At 39.1% G+C, this 19,545-nt stretch overlaps 1 protein-coding gene across 2 annotated transcripts in view; it reads right to left on the bottom strand.

The window, feature by feature from the left end:
• Positions 1-6,030: 6,030 nt before the first annotated feature.
• Positions 6,031-19,545, bottom strand: part of naa30 (N-alpha-acetyltransferase 30, NatC catalytic subunit) — a 36,529-nt gene continuing 23,014 nt past the window's right edge. Inside the window, exons 2-5 of one of the 2 annotated variants that reach the window (XR_013579479.1) lie at positions 18,730-18,853; positions 12,841-14,414; positions 12,022-12,077; positions 7,765-7,841 (exon numbers count right to left, since the gene is read on the bottom strand). Coding sequence is in view for 1 of the 2 variants with exons in the window: in XM_078562695.1 (XP_078418821.1) it covers positions 7,704-7,841; positions 12,022-12,077; positions 18,730-18,853 (318 nt within the window). In the remaining variant the exon portion in view is untranslated. Of the gene's footprint in view, positions 7,842-12,021; positions 12,078-12,840; positions 14,415-18,729; positions 18,854-19,545 lie in introns of both variants that reach the window. The other variant, XM_078562695.1, reaches the window with a different exon arrangement.

Genomic DNA, 19,545 nt, shown 5'->3' with positions numbered 1-19,545 from the left:
GTTATCCATTTTGGTAGCAAAAACAGGAAGGCAGATTATCTGAATGGCTATAAATTGAGAGAGGGGAATGTGCAACGAGACCTGGTTGTCCTTGTACACCAGTCGCTGAAGGTAAGCATGCAGGTGCAGCAGGCGGTAAAGAAGGCAAATAGCATGTTGGCCTTCATAGCTGGAGGATTCGAGTACAGGAACAGGGATGTCTTGCTGCAATTGTACAGGGCCTTGGTGAGACCTGGGATATTATGTGCAGTTTTGGTCTCCTTATCTGAGGAAGGATGTGCTTGCTATAGAGAGAGTGCAGTGAAGGTTTACCCGACTGATTCCTGGGATGGTGGGACTGACATGTGAGGAGAGATTGAGTCGATTAGGATTATATTCGCTGGAGTTCAGAAGAGGGAACTCATAGAAACCTATAAAGTTCTAACAGGACTAGACAGGGTAGACACAGGAAGGATGTTCCCGATGGTGGGAAAGTCCAGAACCAGGGGTCGCAGTCTGAGGATATGGGGTAGACCATTTAGGACTGAGATGAGGAGAAATTTCTTCACCCAGAGTGGTGAGCCTGTGGAAATCATTACCACAGAAAGTAATTGAGGCCAAAACATTGTATGCTTTCAAGGAGGAGTTAGATATAGCTCTTGGGGCAAAAGGGATCAAAGGGTATGGGGAGAAAGCGGGAGCAGGCTATTGAGTTGGATGATCAGCCATGATCATAATGAATGGCGGAGCAGGCTCGAAGGGCCTAATTCACCTACTCCTGCTCCTACTTACTATGTTTCTATCAGTTGCAGCAGGTTTTAAGCATGGCAAAGAAAGGGGAGGAAAAAATTAAATGGAAGGTCTGTGATAGGATTGAAAGGAGTCATTAAATGATAAACGAGGAATGATGAAGCAAAGGAGTGCGGTAGTGAGACAAGCAAAATAAGATGGGCCTAGATGAGCTGTAAATGGCAACAGTAAAATCATTACTAGCACTTGCTATCCAAAAATGTGCAGTAACTATGATCTAAAATTATTAAACTCAAATGTTGAATCCAAAGGCTGTAAAGTGCCCAAAAGATAAGGTACTGTTCCTCATGCTTCCATTGAGCTTCATTAACAGTGTAGGAGGCTGAGGTCAGAGTGGGGCTGGCACGAAGAATTAAAATGGCAAGAGACCATAAACTCAAGGTCATGTTTACAGACTTAATGGAAGTATACAGCAAAACTATCACCCAGTCTGTGTTTGATCTCCCCAACATAAAGGAGTCTACACCATGAGCGTGAATACAGTATACTAAAGTGAAATTGTGCAAGTAAGTTTCACCTGGAAATTCCTAGCAAAGAACCAAGAGGGGAAGGAAATTTGAAGGGGAAAATCACTTTAAGCACTGACCTTGTGCTATTTAGCAGAAACTACTGGACATCCATTACAATGATTAAGGAATTATCATTAAGATAATAATTGGCTGCAGGTTACCTTGTACTAAGGAAGCAAGAATAATGAAACACTGGAAACTGAGAACACACAAACACTACTTATAAGTTAGTGAGACATTTCATTGTGCTCAATCTCAAATGTAACCCTTTGAAAATTGAAAACGGTCCATCCACAACAGAGTGCAGTATCTATGGAGCATTCATATGCACCATGTCACAGAATACAGTTCATGGTGCTTTCCCATATCTTCAGAGAACATAATTTGATAAGCAACACAATCGAATGTTTTTATACTTTACCACTGGGATTAGGACCTATTATCCACTGCACTGGCTTTGTAAAATAGTGTGTGTTGGACAAAAGTACTGCTAAGAGCGTCCATTCAAATTTCCCATAGCAGTTGAAAATTTGTCGCATTGGTTAGAAAATTATTTAAAACATATGCTCTGCTTCTGATTTGCAACTTACATAGGATGCAAGGAAACAGGCTGTGTATCATGAAAGGTAGTGAAATAAAAAAGCTAAAACACTAGTCTCAGTATTAATTCATGATTTGGACTTGCAGCTGTATTTGATCACTAACCCGTGAGGAACCAGAGGACAGGTGATCAGTACAGGCTGCTGTTTGTCATAGTGTTTCTTTCTGGTTCATATTCTCACTTCAATGTATTTTTCTGCAAACATGCATTTCTATATTCAGAGATGAACAAGCTACTGGTGAAAATTCTCAGAAGCAGATGCTATTAGTGCTCATTATCACTCAGAGATTCAGTTACTTAGGCCTCCTCAATAGTCTGGCCACTTCCAGAACTGCCTCATGTAGCCTGATGTACTGAGAAAATAGTCACACTATGTCTTCTCGCTTTGGCATTGAGAACTTATGTTGAGCTACCTCAGCTCCCACACCAATAGTTATTTTGGGAGTTTTAATTATCTGAAATCCTGAACAGTTGGCCTGGTTTCACTTCAAGTAATGATCTCAAATTTCTAATCAAACTCTTTGCCTATATTCCCACCAACTTGCATTTGATAGTCTGGCAATTTATTGTTTATTGGATCACAAACTCACTTCTCCTCTTGGATTCTTAAACTATGAATCTGAAGTGAAAGAATACAGATTTCTTTCATTCTTGTCCTGTTCTCAAACATTCCTGCACTATTATGATAAAATAGCACCTTTTCATGACCACCAAGCATCCTAAAGCACTTTACAGGGACTGAAGCACTATTGAGCGTAGTCACTAGTAATTTATGAAATTTAATGTGCAATGTTTTACACTAGAAGTGTCCACTGAAATGTAAACAACATGACCTGCACAAATGATTAGCTTTTACTTATGTGAATATACAAAGTTCTTTTCCCACTTCTTTCTAAAGTATGAATTCACAATGGAAAGAAATGGAACATTAAAGTCAAGGAATGGTTTACTTTGATAAAAGAATTAATGCCCCATTGCAAACAGGGAGGGCAGTTACTTTGTCACTTAAGCAGAGTCACTGTTAACTTCAAATACCTTGTCAACTCGCCACAGGCTTAAAGGAATATTAGCTGTGTAGATATGAATTAAGTCAGGGACAGAAAGCAGAGAGTGGTGGTGAACAGTTGTTTTTCAAACTGAAGGGAAACACCAGTTATGTTCTCCAGGGATCAGTATTATAACAAAAGCAAAATACTGTGGATGCTGGAAATCTGAAATAAAAACAGAAAATTCTGGAGAAGTTCAGCAGTTCTGTCAGCATCTGTGGAAAGTACAAACGATTCGAGTCGGAGCTCTGAAGAAATCATATGGACTCAAAATGTTAACTGTTTCCCCTCTCCACAGATGCTGCTGAGTGTTTCCAGCATTTTCTGCCATATTAATGACATAGATTTGGGTATACAGGGGATAATTTCAAAGTTTGCACAGAACTTTGAAATGTAGCAAGCAGTGATGCAGATAGTAACAGACTTCAGAAGGGCATGGATAGACTGAGGAAATGGGCAGGCAGATGACTGATGAAATTTAATGCAGAGACATGTTTGGTAGGAATAATGATGAGGAGAGACATTATAAAAAACATGGTACAATTTTAAAGGAGGCAGTGTGTTCAAAAGCAAGGAAGTTATGCTAAATCATTGGTTAAACCCCAGCTGGATTATGATGTTCAATTCTAGGCATCCCACTTAAGGATGTCAAGACCTTGGAGAAGGTTTAAAGGATATTTGCCAAAATGATACCAGGGATGAAGAACTTCAATTATGTAGAGAGGCTAGAAAACTGGGGTTGTTTTCGTCAAGCAAGAAATTTATGGGGAGATTTGATAGAGGTGCTCAAAATTATGAAGGGTTTTGATGAAGTAAATAAGGATAAACTGTTTCCCGTGGCAGCCAAAAACATGAGGATGCAGATTAAAACAAAAGCCAACTACTCCAGATGCTGGAAATTGCAAATAAAAATGAAAGAAAAAAACGCTAGATACTCAGCAGGTCAAACAGTGTCTGTGAAGAGAAACAGTTAACGTTTCAGGTCAATGACCTTTCATCAGAATGCGATGTTCATGATCGGATACAGATTAAATGTGATTGGCAAAGGAACCAGGAAGTATCATGTGGAAAAGAAATTACACAGCAAATTGTTATGGTCTGGAATGCATTGCCTGAAAAGGTGGTGGAAGCAGATTCAACAGTAACTTTTAAAAAGGAATCGAATATATACAGAGTGGAAAAAAAATTCCAGGGCTATAGGGAAGGAGCAGCAGAGTGGGACAGAGTTGGATAGCTCTACCAAAGAGCTGGCACATGCATGATGGGCTGAATGGCCTCATCCTGTGTTGTATAATTCAATAATTCTAATTCAACAACTAGTATTTGCATAGTGCCTTTAACATAACGTCCAAAGCCCTTCATAAAGGCATTATATAACAAACCATGACACTGAGTCAGATAAGGCACTATTTAGGTCAAAAGACTAGTTGTCTTAAAATGAGGAAAGCGAGGGTTCCAGAGCTTAGGGCGTAGACAACTGAAGGCACAGCCACTAAAGGTGGAGTGATAAAAATCAGGGATGCTCAAGAGGCCAGAATTAGAGGAATGCCAATATCTCAAGGGTTTTAGGTTGCAGCAGTAGGAAGGGGCCAGGCCATTTAGATTTGAAAACAAGGGTGAGAATTTTAAAATTGAGACATTGCTTAACCAAGACATAGTTTAGGTCAGCAAGTACAGGGTGATGAGTGAATGGGATTTGGTGCGATTTTGGACAAGGGTAGAATTTGGGTAGACCTCAAGTTTACGGAGAGTAAAATGTGGAAGGCCAGCCAGGAATCTGGTAGAATAATCAGGTCTGGAAGTAACAAAGGCATGGATGAGGGTTTTAGCAAAAGAATTGAGGTAGGTATAGAGTGAGGTAATGTTAAGGAGGTGGAAATAGGCGGTCTTAGTTACAGATAGGATATGGTGTCAAATATGACAGAGGTTGCAAACAGTCTGATTCAGCCTCAAACACTTGCCAGGGTGAGGGGAAGTCGTACGCTCGGGAACAGAATTTGCAGCAAGGGCTGAAGACAATGCCTTCAGTCTTCCCAATATTTAATTGGAGGAATTGCTGTTCGGATGTCAGGCAAGCAGTATTACATTTTAGAGACAGGAGTCGAGAGAGATGGTGGTGAGGTGCAGCTAGGTGTCAGTGTACATGTGGAAATGAAAGTGTTTTTGGATGATATTGCTGAGGGGCAACATGTAGATAAGAAATAGAAGCGGGCCAAAGGTAGATCCTTGGGGGACACCAGAGATAACTGTGTGGGATTCATCTTATAATACCCCTTTACTAGGAGATAATTGCACATTCTGGTCTGAACAGCATCAATAAATTTAAAAAAGCTCTCCTTTGCGCAAGTGAATACACCTCCATCCACAATATTTTCTTTGGCTAAGATTTTAAACAGCTCCACAGTGCAGAAATGTCATAATTGAACATTATAACATGTAATAGTGTTAAAATGTGGGAATTATTTGTTGCCATCAAAATTCAGTAGAAGATTTGCTATTAAAAAATGTACTTTATAGTACATTTACATACTGCACAGTACAACAGTAACACAGTAGAGGCAAACTCTGATAAACAGTAGACCTCCACTTTCCCACCTTTGGAAACTTTACAATTTAAGTATATTGGGGATATTTAGAAATGTTGATTGAAGTAGTTCTATATAGTGGAAGAGTGATTTTATATGGTTTTCAATAAACATTAACCAGGTGTATAAATGACAACTGTGCCTCATAGCTTTATAGTGAGGGGCTACTATATTATGAATAATAGTCAAACATTTTTGCTACATAAAAAGCTACCAGATAGTGTTTCACATAGAAATTTATTCTATGGGCACATTTGGAAAATGTCACATTCCCAAAATAAGTTATTACAGTAAAACCTGAAATTGTATTTAAAAAGTATAATTTCACAAGCTGGGATTTTGCAGTCATTTTAACTTCCCCTTTGAAAATCCTTATGGAATAAAACAGGAAATCTCTAACCTGTGAAATAATTGTAATACTTGGTTATTGGTATGATAACCTACATGGCATGAATTGACAATCTATCAAAAATATTAAAATCTTTTCTTTCACCACAGAATTTCAGACTCTTAAAACCACTTTTCACTTTATTTTACCGCATCTTACAAAGTTACAAACATTGCAATTGCCATTTAACCCTTTCCTGTAGGTTTTGTCTTGTTCATTTGGAGAGAAGTAGCAGGGGCAGCAGTGAAATTCAGCAACATTTACTGACTAAATAGAAGTCCAATCATTCAACACAGAAATAATTATTGATATTGAAAAGTTGCCCAATCTCATTTACTACCCTTAACTCCAATAAAACCATATGGCAAAGTTATCATGTTGGTTTACATAAACCCAAGGACTTATTCCATGAAGTGTGCTCTGCTCCCAACTCCATCTGATGTAAACTGATGAAAGTATCAAATCCATTGTTCAGTGGCCATCCACCCTTCGAGAAAATAAGGCAGATTAAGTGATTTTTGAACCATGTAAAGCAGTACAGTCCCAAGTAGCTCATGTATTCAAGGGTGAGAGCATTCATTAGCTCCAAAGGAAAGAAGAGCTCAGCTGCAGAAGGCATACAGACATTGAACTGAAATTGGGTAATATGCACTTGGAATTTAATTTCCTTTAGAAATAGCTAACTTATGCACCTGATGGGTGAGGATCCTATAGCTAACCTGCTTGCATACTTAATTGGACAATAAAATGTGCCTCAATCATTTTAAACATCCAGCCTGTCACAGCTTCCAAGAATTTGAATAGATTTTTGGTTAAAATCATACAAACATACAATCTGCCATTTAAAAATTTCCTCTATTTAAACCAGAAAGGTGCATTATATAGAATCAACGAAATATAGCTGTGTACAAGGGGGTTTTAGGAACAGCTACTGGATGTTTCTCCAAAATAAAAGAAAAAGTACAATTTCTCTTAAAACAATTACCAAATATCGCCTAAAGCATTAATAGCTTTGCTTTTGCTCGAGGGAAAAAAAGTCCTAATCAAAAAAAAAGTGGAGTCACTCCCAATCAAAATCATAGTTTGAATAAAGGTAAAAGCATTGTGGCAAGAATATCTGGAGGAAAAAAAATGCATGCACTCAAACTAGGAATGAGACATTTATGCATATCTAAACAGGCACTGGCTGCGCAATGTTATTTTGTTGTTATGCTCTCTCACAGACACACACACAAACACATACAAACTCCTAACATGTGTTTTCTTCATTTACTGAGGTACCAAGAATTATTAACTGGAAAATTTAATATGAAAAATAAAATCTGAATAACAGAATCCACACCCTTTGAGGAGTTCAGTATTTAATCTGGCAAATTTCTGTTTGAAATGTTGGTGCAGTCCATGAAGAAATCTCAACATACAAGCTTTCTGGAAGCCACAAAACATTTTCCACCAACAGGTCATTTGAGATGTCGTCTACTGCAAATGACAGGCAACTTTGTTTCTTTCCTCACACTTCACTGAAATGATGCATCTCAGAACAACTGCTCCATCTTTCTGGTACCACAATTCATCCATGAATATTTTGACAATTTTTAAAGAAAAAAATTCCTTTTTTATTTAGCACAACTGCGCCATGCCATAGTGCAACAAATGTATGTGACACTCAATGAGACACAGACAGATAAGAGCTGCATGGAAATCAAGAGTCCTGTTGCAAAGCAATTCTTTAAAATTGCAGTGCATGCAAAAAGGACTCATCTTGAACTCGTTCTTTATAGTTCTCTAACGTAGCCACAGTTTAAGACGCAGTGCATCAACTCCATTTAAGTAATATCTGAACAGCCTTTTGTCTCTCACAAATCCAAGATTTTCATAGAGTTTCAGAGCAGATTTGTTTGTAATCTCAGTTTCCAGGACAACCTATATTTAAAAAGAGAGAGAAATCAATTAGGATAGTCAGTGTTCATTTTATCTATTTATATCTCTTAAAATTAGAAACATCACAAACAATACAAATGTGCAAGTCAGCATTTTATTAAGCAATGGATATTGTATTTGATATAGTATATACAGATGTTGATTAAACTAAATTTTAACATAACAGTTTAGGTAGTCAATTATTCAGATTTCTTCTGGAATTAAAAGATTCATGAATTCAAAACAATGTTTTTGTGAATCTCATCATAAGAACATATAAACTGGTGTTATCCATTCATCTCTCGAACCTGTTCCACCATTATAGATCATGATTGATCTGTACCTCATCCTCATTGTGTACCTTTACTCTATATGCCTTGGTTTCATTACCTAACAAAAATCTATTCAGTTCAGTCTTGAAAGTTTCAATTGACCCAGGTTTTGCAGCCTTTTTTGGGCAGTGAGGAGGGAAAGAGCTCCACATTTTTACAAACATTTGTGTAAAGAAACACTTCCTAATTTCACTGAAGAATGATCTAGTTTTAATTTTAAGATTATGTCCCTTTCTTCTGAAATCACAGAGGAAATAGTTTATCTTCATCTATCCTATTGATTCATTTTATTACTTTAATCACTTTGATTAGATCATTATATTCAAAAGAATACAAGTGAATTTTATGGCGCCGTAAGTCGTAATTTAATCTCTTTAGCCTTCATATCATTCTGGCGAATCTGCACAGCATCACTCCAAAGCAGATATATCCTTCCAGCAGGAAGTTACCCTTGATGTTTGGTCAATATTTATCCCTCAAATCAGGTTATCTGCTCACTATCACATTGCTATTTGAGAGCTTGCTGTGTGTAAATTGGTGTCATATTTCCTGCATCTCAGTAAAAGTTACAACAGTTTGTAGACTTTAAAAGTACTTCATTGGTTGTAAAGCACTTGGTGATTTCCTGTGGTCATGAAAGGCACTATATAAATGCTAGTGTTTCTTTTCTTTATTCTTTTACTGAGATGCAGTCCTCAGAGCTGAACTTTATAGTCGATGTGATCTGACCAAGACTATACAACTGAAGCATATCCTCCTACCCATCCCAGCTCCCTTAAGATAATGGCCAACATTCCATTAGCCAATTCGATTGTTTTTTTGTACTGGTCCACTAGCTTTGAGCAATCTGCATACACGGACACCCAAATTTGTACTTCAATAGTTCCTAGTTTCTTGCCATTTAGAAAATATTATTTTCTTCCATGAATCTTCCCCACGTTGACCTCCAATTGCCAGTTTTGCCTACTTATTTGATTTATGTCCCATTATAACTTCTTGTTCCCATCTGCACTGCTACTATGCTTCCCAACTTAGTATAATTTGCAAGCTTTAATTATACAACATTCTACTCCTTCATTTGAGTCATTGATATTTATGAAAAGATGAAGCCCCAGTACAGGTCCCTAGGGAACATCACTTACCTCAGAGTATGTGACCTTTATACCTAATATGTCTCCTATCTCCCAACCAATTTACAATCTATATCGCAAGATTACCTCGAATTGTGATCGCTCTCATTTTTGCCAGTAATCTCGTGTGAAACATATCATAACATAAGAAATAGGAAGAGTAGGAGGTCATTCGGCCCTTCAAGACTACCCCACCATTCATTAAGATCACAACTGAACTACCTCAAGTACACCTTCCCGCACTATACTTATATCCTTTGATTCCTTTAATATCCATAAGCCTGTTGATCTCTGTCTTGAGTACAGTCAATGACTGAGCATCTGTAGCTGTCTGGGGTACAGAATTCCAAAGATTCACAACCTTTCGATTAAAGAAGTTTCTCCTCAGTTCAATCCCAATGACCTCCCCATAGCCTGAAATTATGATATCTTTTTCGAGATTCCAGTCAGTGGAACGATATTCCCAGCTACAACTTGTCAAGTCCAAAAATTTAATATTTCAATGAGACACTTGTCTACTCAATCTCTCCTCTTAGGGAACAGGAATCAGTCTAGTGAGCCGTCATTGCATGCTCTTCCAAGGCAAGCATGTTCTTCCTTGGGTAAAGAGATCAAAACTGTATACAGAATTCCAGGTGCGGTCTCATCAAGGACCTATGGAAATGCAATAAAACTTACCCACTCTTGTACTCCGATCTCCTTATAATAAAAGCAGACATGTCATTTGTTATTCTAACTGTTTCTTGTACCTGCATGTTAACTTGCTATGCTTTGTGTACAAGGGCATCCAGGTCCCTCTGAATACCAACATTTTCCAGTGTCTCGTCATTTGAAAAATATTGTTTTCCTATTTTTCCTATCAAAGTGGATAACTCCACACTATGTTCCAACTGCCATGTTATTTTCCAGTCACTGCATCTGTCCATGTCGTTATACAGCCTCTTTGCATCCTACACACAGCTTACCTTCCCTTTAACTTTGTATCATCAGCAAACTTGGATACATTATGCGGTTCTCTCATCTAAGCCATTGACATAGATTGATTTGGGGTTGACTTCTAGTCAGGGTTGTGAGTTTCTGCCATGGATCTTCATGTGACCCACAGATTTTTGGGCACATGGAGCAGGATATCCCATGAAGGAGTGGGACCTTTCCTTCTGCCGCTGCTCTGCCTCCTCATTAAGACATTGGACTCAAAGCATGGTATAGCTTAATGGACAAGCTGTATGATTGATTGGTAGCAAGCCCCTCCCAGTGATCAATGTCAATGTTGCTGCACTTCAAGGAAATCTTCAAGGTGTCTTTGAATCATTTCCTTTGGTTTCCCCCAGAATGTTGGCCATTTGAGAGTTAGAAAAAGAACCTGGTGGGGGAGACGGTTTTCAGCTATTCAGACACAGCATCTAGTCCATCAAAGTTGATTTTGCAGGAGGTTTGCCTGAATGCTTGTGGAGCTGGCTTCAAGAAGGTCACTGGTGCTTATTTGACGGTCCTCCCATTGAATCTGATGCAGTAGAGGCATTGTCAATGGAATTTCTCTAACATACTTGTGGGCTGACACCCAGTCCAGATCTCCCTGCAGTACAGAAGTGTGGTGACGACAACTGCTCGAAACATTAGGACTTTCGTTGACTTGCGAAGATCTTTGGTGTCGAACATTCTCTGCCATAGCTTGTAGAAGGCTGAGCTGGTGCAGCTGATCCGGTGTTGGATCTCCTGTCAATGGTGGCCTTTTGAGAGAGGTGGCTGCCAAGGTATGAGAAGTGCTCACCATATTCCAGAGGCTCTCCTTCAACACATATGGGAGGTGGAATATTTGGTTGACCAAGGATGGCTATATGAGTTTTGTTTTGACAACATTCAAGGACAGGTTGAGTTTCTTGTATGCAGGATTGAAGAGATTGAGAGTGGCCTGCAAATCTATGTGCGGAGTGGGCAATGACATAGTAGTCAGCCGCAAGTTGCAGATCATTTATGTCTATGGCAGTCAGTTTAGTTTTGGTACAGAGGTGACTGAAGTTAAGAGTCTTCCATCTAGGCAGTAATTAATACTGATACCAGAAGGCAGTTACTCTTTGATGACACGAATAGCCATTATCAGGTAAATTGTCAATAGTATGGAGGCTATCTCACAACCTTGCTTGACCCCAGTCTGGATTTTGAAGCCGTGTTTCAGATCTCCCATTCAAGACAGTTGCAGTCATATCATCCTGAAGCAACTGCAGGGCTGTGAAGAAGTTTCTTAGACATGCAAATCTTTGGAGTACAATCCACAGAGCCTCGTGATTTACCAAGTCAACTGCTTCGGTCAAGACGATGAATGCAATGAAGAGTTCCTGTCGTTGTTCTCGACATTTGAATGCTCTACTGTAATTTAACCTGACTCCTGAATTTTACTAGCTCTTAGTTCGACAAAACAACCTAGAGTACAGAGCCACCTCAACTTCAGGAAAAAATGGGCGAATCTTATGTATGCAAGTCTATGCCCCTGGTGGGGAGCAGGGAAGGACAGAGAAAGAGACCCTCACTTCTGATCAAGGATTATCAATGATAAAGTCAGGAGTCAATCGCAAGATCAGCTGCAGGAGGGAGTCAGGGAGCAGTGAATATCCATAGAGGAGAGGAATATAAAAGCAATACAAAGCTAATAACATAAAAGTACAGTGCAAGTGAAATTAAGAAATCCAAATATGACTTTACAGAAGATGCAGCATTTTGTACCTCATCACAGTCGCCTTCTACCATGGCATAAATTGCTTTCTTCACCAGATTTGTGCCTGGAAAACAAAATAGTAACAAAGAGTACAGTCATTTCATCAGTACACCTGAAAAGTAACTTTGACCTCCAAAATGAAATATCAACTGCAAGTCAGAATGCACAAGATACAGAACCAATAAATGGTGCGACTGGGAGGCCCATTCATGTTAGTAATTTTAGTGTTTGATGGCTGTCATGTAGCTATAAAGAAACAAAAAGGTCATAAACTTTCACGCAGAGAGGGAGCATGACACTTTATAGCTGTTTTCAGGGTGTCATAAGCAGAGGGGAAGAAGTTGTCCCCCATCTATCTTGCTGCAAATGCTGGCTGGTGTGGACAAAAATATTAAATGACAAACACCACATTCCTAATTAATGCAAGCTAATAGATCCAAGAATCTTAAAAGTTTACATCAATGCTTAGATGCATTTTTGTAGACAATTTACACTATCAAGTTCAATAAAATTAGGCTGAGTACTGATAATACTAAGGATAGCAAAGTACCTTATCAGCAAATGTGATGGACATATACTCAGTAAATCAAATTCTTCAGCAAGGGAAACAAAACAGCATTTCGGGACAGGAATATCCTGTATAATCGACTGGCAATTATTTGATTTTTAAATATTGTGTAGACATAAGATCAGAAAGGACATATGAGGGGAGAGTGACTGCCCTTGAGATTAAAGTAGCATTTGACACAGTGTGGCATCAAGGAGCCCTTGCAAGGCTGAAGTCAATGGGAATTACAGGGAAAAGTCTCCACTGGCTGGGGTCATACCTAGCATGAAGAAAGATGGTTGTGGGAGGTTAATCATCTCAGTCCCAGGACATTGCTTCAGGAGTTCCTCAGGGTAGTGGCCTAGGTCCAACCATTTGCAGCTACTACCTCCTCTCCATAAGATCAGAAGTGGGGATATTCGCTGATGATTGTACCATGTTCAGTATCATTCACGATTCCTCAGATACCGAAGCAATCAGTGTCAATATGCAGCAAGACCTAGACAACATTCAGGCTTAGGCTGATAAGTGGCAAGCAACATATATAGAACACAAGTGCCAGGCAATGATCATCTGCAGTGAGAGAGAATCTAACCATTTCACTTTGACAATCAATAGCATTACCATCACTGAATCTCCCACAATCAACATACTGGGGCTACCATTAACCAATAACTGAACTCGACCAGCTGTGTAAATACTGTGGCTACAAAAGGTCAGAGGCTTGGGGTTCTGCAGCAAGTAACTCCACTCCTGATTCCCCAACTCTACATGCGCAAGTCAGGAGAGTGATGGAATACTCTCCACTTGGCTGAATGAGTGCAGCTCCAACAACATCCAAGATATTCAACACCATGCAGGACAAAGCAACCTGCATGACTGGCATCCTATCCACCCCCTTAAATGTTCACTTCCTCTACCACTGACACAGTGGCTGCAGTGTGTACCATGTACATGATGCAGCGCAGGAACTCAGTCTCCTCTGACAGCACCTTCCAAACCCACGACCTCTACCAGTTAAAAGGACAAGGGCAGCATATACATGGGAACAGCACCACCTGCAAGTTCCCCTCAAAGCCACATACCATCATGACTTGGTACTATATCATCATTCTTTCACAGTCACTGGGTTAAAATGTTGCAACTCCCTCCCTAATAGCACTGTGGATGTACCTACACCACATGGACTAGTGGTTCAAGGAGGCAGCTCAACACCACCTTAAGGGTAATTAAGGATGGGCAACTGATACTGGCTTAGCCAGCAACACCCGGATCCCATGAAAGAATAAAAGAGGTCTACAGGTGTTTAACAAAAAAGGCAAAGCAGCCTTGGGTATTTGACTGACATGCAAATTCCTTGGAGATGACTCCTATTTGCAGTTCAGCAGCATATTGTGCCTTCTTGCTCCCACAACCAGATTCAGTGGACATGATCAACAACAACTCTGGTTTCAAAATATTTGATCTCCCCTCACTGAAAAGGTCACATTAAATGGAAATCAGAATGTCACTAAGAGGGGTGAAAATTCAATACTAACCCTTTTCAGCATTAATCCACTTTATTAGAATTATACAGGATTAATCTCAAAATGTAACCATCCTCCTCAATTTTTTAACCCAGTTAAACCAAGGGTCTCTGGAGCCTATAATGGGTAAATAGAAATTCTTATAACTCAAGAAAAGGAGCTTCAGCAGCAATTCTGGGTCTGTACAACACAATCAAGACAGATATACACTAGATATAGAGTATAATACTTTCCAACTGCACTGGCCCAAGCATCAGCATTTCCTCAGCAGCTACGTGATCAACATCAGTTCACTGCACAAAAGCAAAATACTGCAGATGCTGGAAATCTGAAATAAAAACAGAAAATGCTTGAAATACTCAGGTCAGGCAGCATCTGTGGAGAGAGAAACAGAATTAATATTTTAGGTTAATAACTTCATCTGATGAAAGGTCATCAACCTGAAAAGTTAACTCTGTTTCTTTCTCCACAGATACTGCCTGACCTGCTCAGCTTCCTACATATGGACACACAGAAGGGAAATGGACCAGATATTTCTTAACATTTGCAGAGTCTCGATAGTGTTTTATGCACTTTGCTGCCAGTTAATCACTAAAGGCCCAGTCTTGAGTGAACATACATCCAATATATAAATTTGAGATTTAAAGACGTATTTATCAATTTACACTGTCAAGCTTTCATTTTACAATCTCTTACTGTGCTAACAAATCCACAAAGCATTTTGTTTCTTTGGTCATTTTCCTGCTCCACATTTATTACTTTGTTGGCTAGATTCTTTAAATAGATACTCCCAATTTACAAATGTAAAACTTGGCAAACCCAAGGGTTGAGAATCTTTGGAACTCTCCGTCAAATGCGGTGGAAGCAGAGTCTTTGAATATTTTTAAGGCAGAGCTAGATAGGATTCTTGATTAACAAGGGGTGAAAGGTTAGCGGGGGTAAGCAGGAATGTGGGATTGAGGTTACATTCAGATCAGCCATGATCTTATTGAATGGCGGAGCAGGCTCGGGGGGCCGAGTGGCCTACTCCTGCTCCTAATTCGTATGATGAAGATCCAGTACACTGAATCGCCAACTGTGCAATATGTTTATTTCATGAGTGGGAAGAAACAGGGAGAGGATATGCCCACCCAATTAAATATTAATTTTTAAAGTGTCACCTTGGGTCAGCTGGAAATAGGCTTGCCTGAATCAGAGATATGGCTGAAGTCCCAAAAAGAACTTCAGCACACAATCGCAGCTGACATTTCAGTGTGGTACTATGCAAGGACTTGCATTGTAAGAGGTGTTCTGTCTCCAAGGAGACATTAAACTGTGATCCAATCTACTTGCTGATAAAGATGCAAAAAAAATTCTCGTCACTATTTGAAGAACAATAGCGAGTTCACTCAATATCATTACAGACATTCGCCCCTCAACCAACACAACCAATCATTCATTCTTCTACTCTGCTCTGAACCCTGCTCTGCCTTGCTTGCCTACATAACAGCAAAACTTCCAAAGGTAATCTATAGGATGTAAAGTACTTTGAGGCTTCTTGAAGACAGAAAAATGCCAGAAACATACAAGTTTGTTCTTCAATTTGAGAGCGGTGATGCGTCCCATGTCATCAAGTTTTTCCATAAAAAACTTCAGCTCTTAATTATATTTATGCAATCTGAATGGCCAGGGTTTTTCTTTGTAGTAAATATTTAGAAGTTCAATTAAAAGAGCATTGTAATGTTCAGATAGTTTTATCTCAGCTATTTCTGCAGTTATCCACTTTTAATTTATTTATTGTCCAGCTGACATTCAGGTTTTCATAAGCCTTGTGTGCTGCGTTTTTTTAAAAAAATGCTTCCAATATTATTTTCATGAAGTGAGGATTCCCATTTGGAAAATCAGCCATATTTTGAAGTGGAGGACTTATCAGACATATTCAATTGCAGGAGGCATGCTCTCTGCCCATCTACAAGTATTGACAGACCTGCCTTTGACAATTCGGTGCACATACCACACAATTCAGCATAATTAGTGCAGGCCAAGGCTTCAGCTACAATGGAAGCTGGGAAATCAAAACTAAATTGTGCATACCTTGGCTTGGTGGTAGCACCCTCACCAAAGTCAGAAGGCCAGAGGGTTAAAATTAAAATACTGTGATAGAGACTTCAGCACATACTCTAAGCTGATATTCAATGATACAATAAAGTAAGTGTTGCACTGTTGAAAGTTTTGTCTTTCAGGTGGCACCTTAAAGCAAGGCCCCATCTGCCTCTCAAGTGAACATGAAAGATCCCATGGCACTATTCACGGAAGAGCAGTGCCATTCTCCTGGTGTCATGAACAAAATTTATTCCTCAACAAGCACCACCAAAACAGGTTTTGTGGTCATTTACCTCATTGCTGTTTGAAAGTTCTTGCTGTGAGCAAAATTGGCTGCCATGTTTGTACACATTACCACAGTGACTAACTACAGCGATTATTACAGTTTAAAGGTTGTGAAAGGTGCAGCATGAATGCCAAGTTTTCTTTCTTTATCAACCATAATATTTAGGTTCCCTTGGAAGCACTCTGATCATATCAGGCTATGGTTTCAATTGCACTACATGAAAGGTATGCCATTGTGATCAATAACCAGTGTATTCTGGATACACCTAAGATATTACCCAAACTTAGCTGCAGGCCCTTGCAAAGACTATAGAAACGTATAAGGTTTGGATCATTAGTTAAGCCAGTTAGAAAGTGGTGATATCAGCAGGCATCAGATAGCATATCAACACAGTCAGTGAAAGCAACAGATAACAGAAGACTAAAATTTGGCTTCACCTTCATCCAGGTATACTAACCTATGGGATGTGCTGTGGAACGGCACAAGACTATTCTCTTCCTCTAACCTCATATAATAACCCTCAACAGCCATTTAACAAAGTTAACAACATTTTCTGCTTTTATTTCAGGACTGTCCCCCCTGTTTTCAAATGTATTTTTTCCTGAGGCCTAGTTAAGCTATAAAGCCCAAACTCTAATTGAGCCATTGATGTCCCACTTCTTTTTTGTTAAAGTAAATTGTATAATTGATATCAATCCCTTATTAAAACCTGATCCATTTTGAAAATCTCAGTTTATATTATTCATAATTTGTTTCATTCAAGCATAAATTAAATTGAGAATTTCTTGGTAGAAATGTTGCATCAAATACCCCCTTTAAATGAGTATGGTCACTACGACTGATAGGACAGTCAAAATTCAACCTTCTACTGATTATTTAATACTTAAGAAATGAACAGAGGAAATGGAAATCATACTGTTTAATCAGTTTTCTCCAAGTAATTTAAAAGTTTGAGTGAATACCATTGAACAAGTTGTGAAACGTGTCCATCTAATTGTTTTTAATGCATTTTTTAACAAGTGAATTTTCACTATTGATATTTCTCAGTGAATTGTAAGCTTCTTTTCAAAGTAAGAGCCCACAAGTTCTGATCAGCATCGGAGCCACTGCATCCAACGCTGATCAGTCAGAAAACTGTGCACTTGCCTGGTTACGTTTAAAAAGGTCTGACTTCCGGTGCAGCAGCCAGAAGTCATCCCTCAGTGCAAGAATCCACGTGAAGAAGATCAATGCAGAAGACACACGTGCTGTATGACAAGCTTAAACGTCCAGTTTGAATGTTTGTGAATGGGTGAGGTGGGGCTCAGTGGGGTAGGTGGTTTGAGGTGGGTAGTTGGGTCGGGTTGGATCGATGGCGGTGGGGGGGTAGTCAGTTTTGTTACCCAGATGTTAGGCTAGGTTTTAATCTGTCAAACATTTCTTGGGTAACTATTCAGGTAAGGACTGTGGCTCTCGTCCAAGGCGCTCTAACTTGGAGTCATAGACATTCGTGGAGGGCCTTGGGGAGCAGAGGAATTGTGCATCAGAAGTTGAAACTTTCTAGGCAATTCCTATGGATGTCCGCACATCAGGATTTCCACAGGGCCCCGAAGCACATCTTCAGCCGTACATCCAGTCTCCGACAATCTGGAGGCCAGAAGATTTGGCTGATGATATTCAGTCACAAACAATTTTCTGCTAACCAATAGGGAACTGGCTAAAATATTTCAAATAAATTAAAACAGGTTTGAAAACAGTCATGACTGCTACTTGTATTAAAGCTTATAACTGCTTATTAAGCTTATGTTACTGATATTAAAAAGTGAATGCGTAGCAAACTGCGGCTCAAAATTAAAGGTATTTAGCCACATCAGTAGATACAAGCTGCTGAGAAGTAGGAGAGGAAAAAGACAAACAACTGAAATTTGCATTATTTGGCACTTTTAGCATAGAAAGATACCACAAGGTACTTAAAACATTTTAAATTTCAAGCATTGGGGTATAAGGAGCCAATGCGAGAACGGGGGTAATGTCCGAGTGGGATAAGCTACAGGCAGCAGAGCTTTGGATGAGTTGATGTTTATAGGTACAGGACTCTGAAATGGGTATAGGCAAATAAGCCATAGCTAGGGCTAAAGAGTGAAGGACAACCCATTGCAATCATGAATCAATTTCCATCTCTTAAATATATTCAAGTCATATTCACGGCTGCCACATTGGGCTTCATGGGAAACAAGAAGGTTACATACATATTTTTAATAAAATTTCATTGCCAATTTGAAAATCCAAATCTTACCGATGGATTTTCTTCTGTATTTGGAATCCACAGCTAACATAGCTATGTACCCTCTCCTGAACATCTTCTTGTGCATGTCCAACTTACAGACAATGGCACCCACACACTCATCTCCAACCATAGCCTAAAGAAAAATCACAAGATTCTTTAGCTATATACATGAAACAGAATATATATCCAAAATATATTACACATTTGATATATACAGAAACTTAACACACATACACTTAGTTAGCAAATTACTCCTGCACAGACAAAAGGAATAAAAATTTGTTGTGATATGATCACTAACTTAACCTTTAAATTCAGTACATCTCAGTACCAGATAAAATTAGTTATATCAATAAATTATGCAAAATAGAACTCAACACAAAGTGCATGAATGAAACTTGTGCAGAGCTCGAGGACAATTGTAATTCTTCTGTACAAAGTCCCACCCGCTGTTATTTGACATACAGATACTTCCTCCTGTACAAGTCATTAAATCATTAATTATTGGCACTTTCTATCTGCATGGTGTTTTATAAAACATACCAATTTTGATCAGAAACCTAACTGCACCAGCCACATAAAAAGTGGCTGTAAGTGCAGGTTAGAGGTTGAGTACTCTGTAGCAACTGACTCATTTCCTGATTCCCCAAAGTCTTTCCACTATTTACAAAGTACAAGTCAGAAGTGTGAGAGATAAACACAACTCCAATAACACAAGAAATTTGACTTCATCCAGGACAAAGCTGGCTGCTTGATTGGCACCCCATCAGCCACCTTAAACATTCCCTCCCTCCACCACAGGTGCACCATGGTTTGGCGTGTACC

The sequence above is a fragment of the Cetorhinus maximus genome, chromosome 18 (genome assembly GCF_964194155.1).
Source record: "Cetorhinus maximus chromosome 18, sCetMax3.hap1.1, whole genome shotgun sequence".
Taxonomy (NCBI): domain Eukaryota; kingdom Metazoa; phylum Chordata; class Chondrichthyes; order Lamniformes; family Cetorhinidae; genus Cetorhinus; species Cetorhinus maximus.
This window is presented reverse-complemented; position numbering and strand designations above follow the sequence as displayed.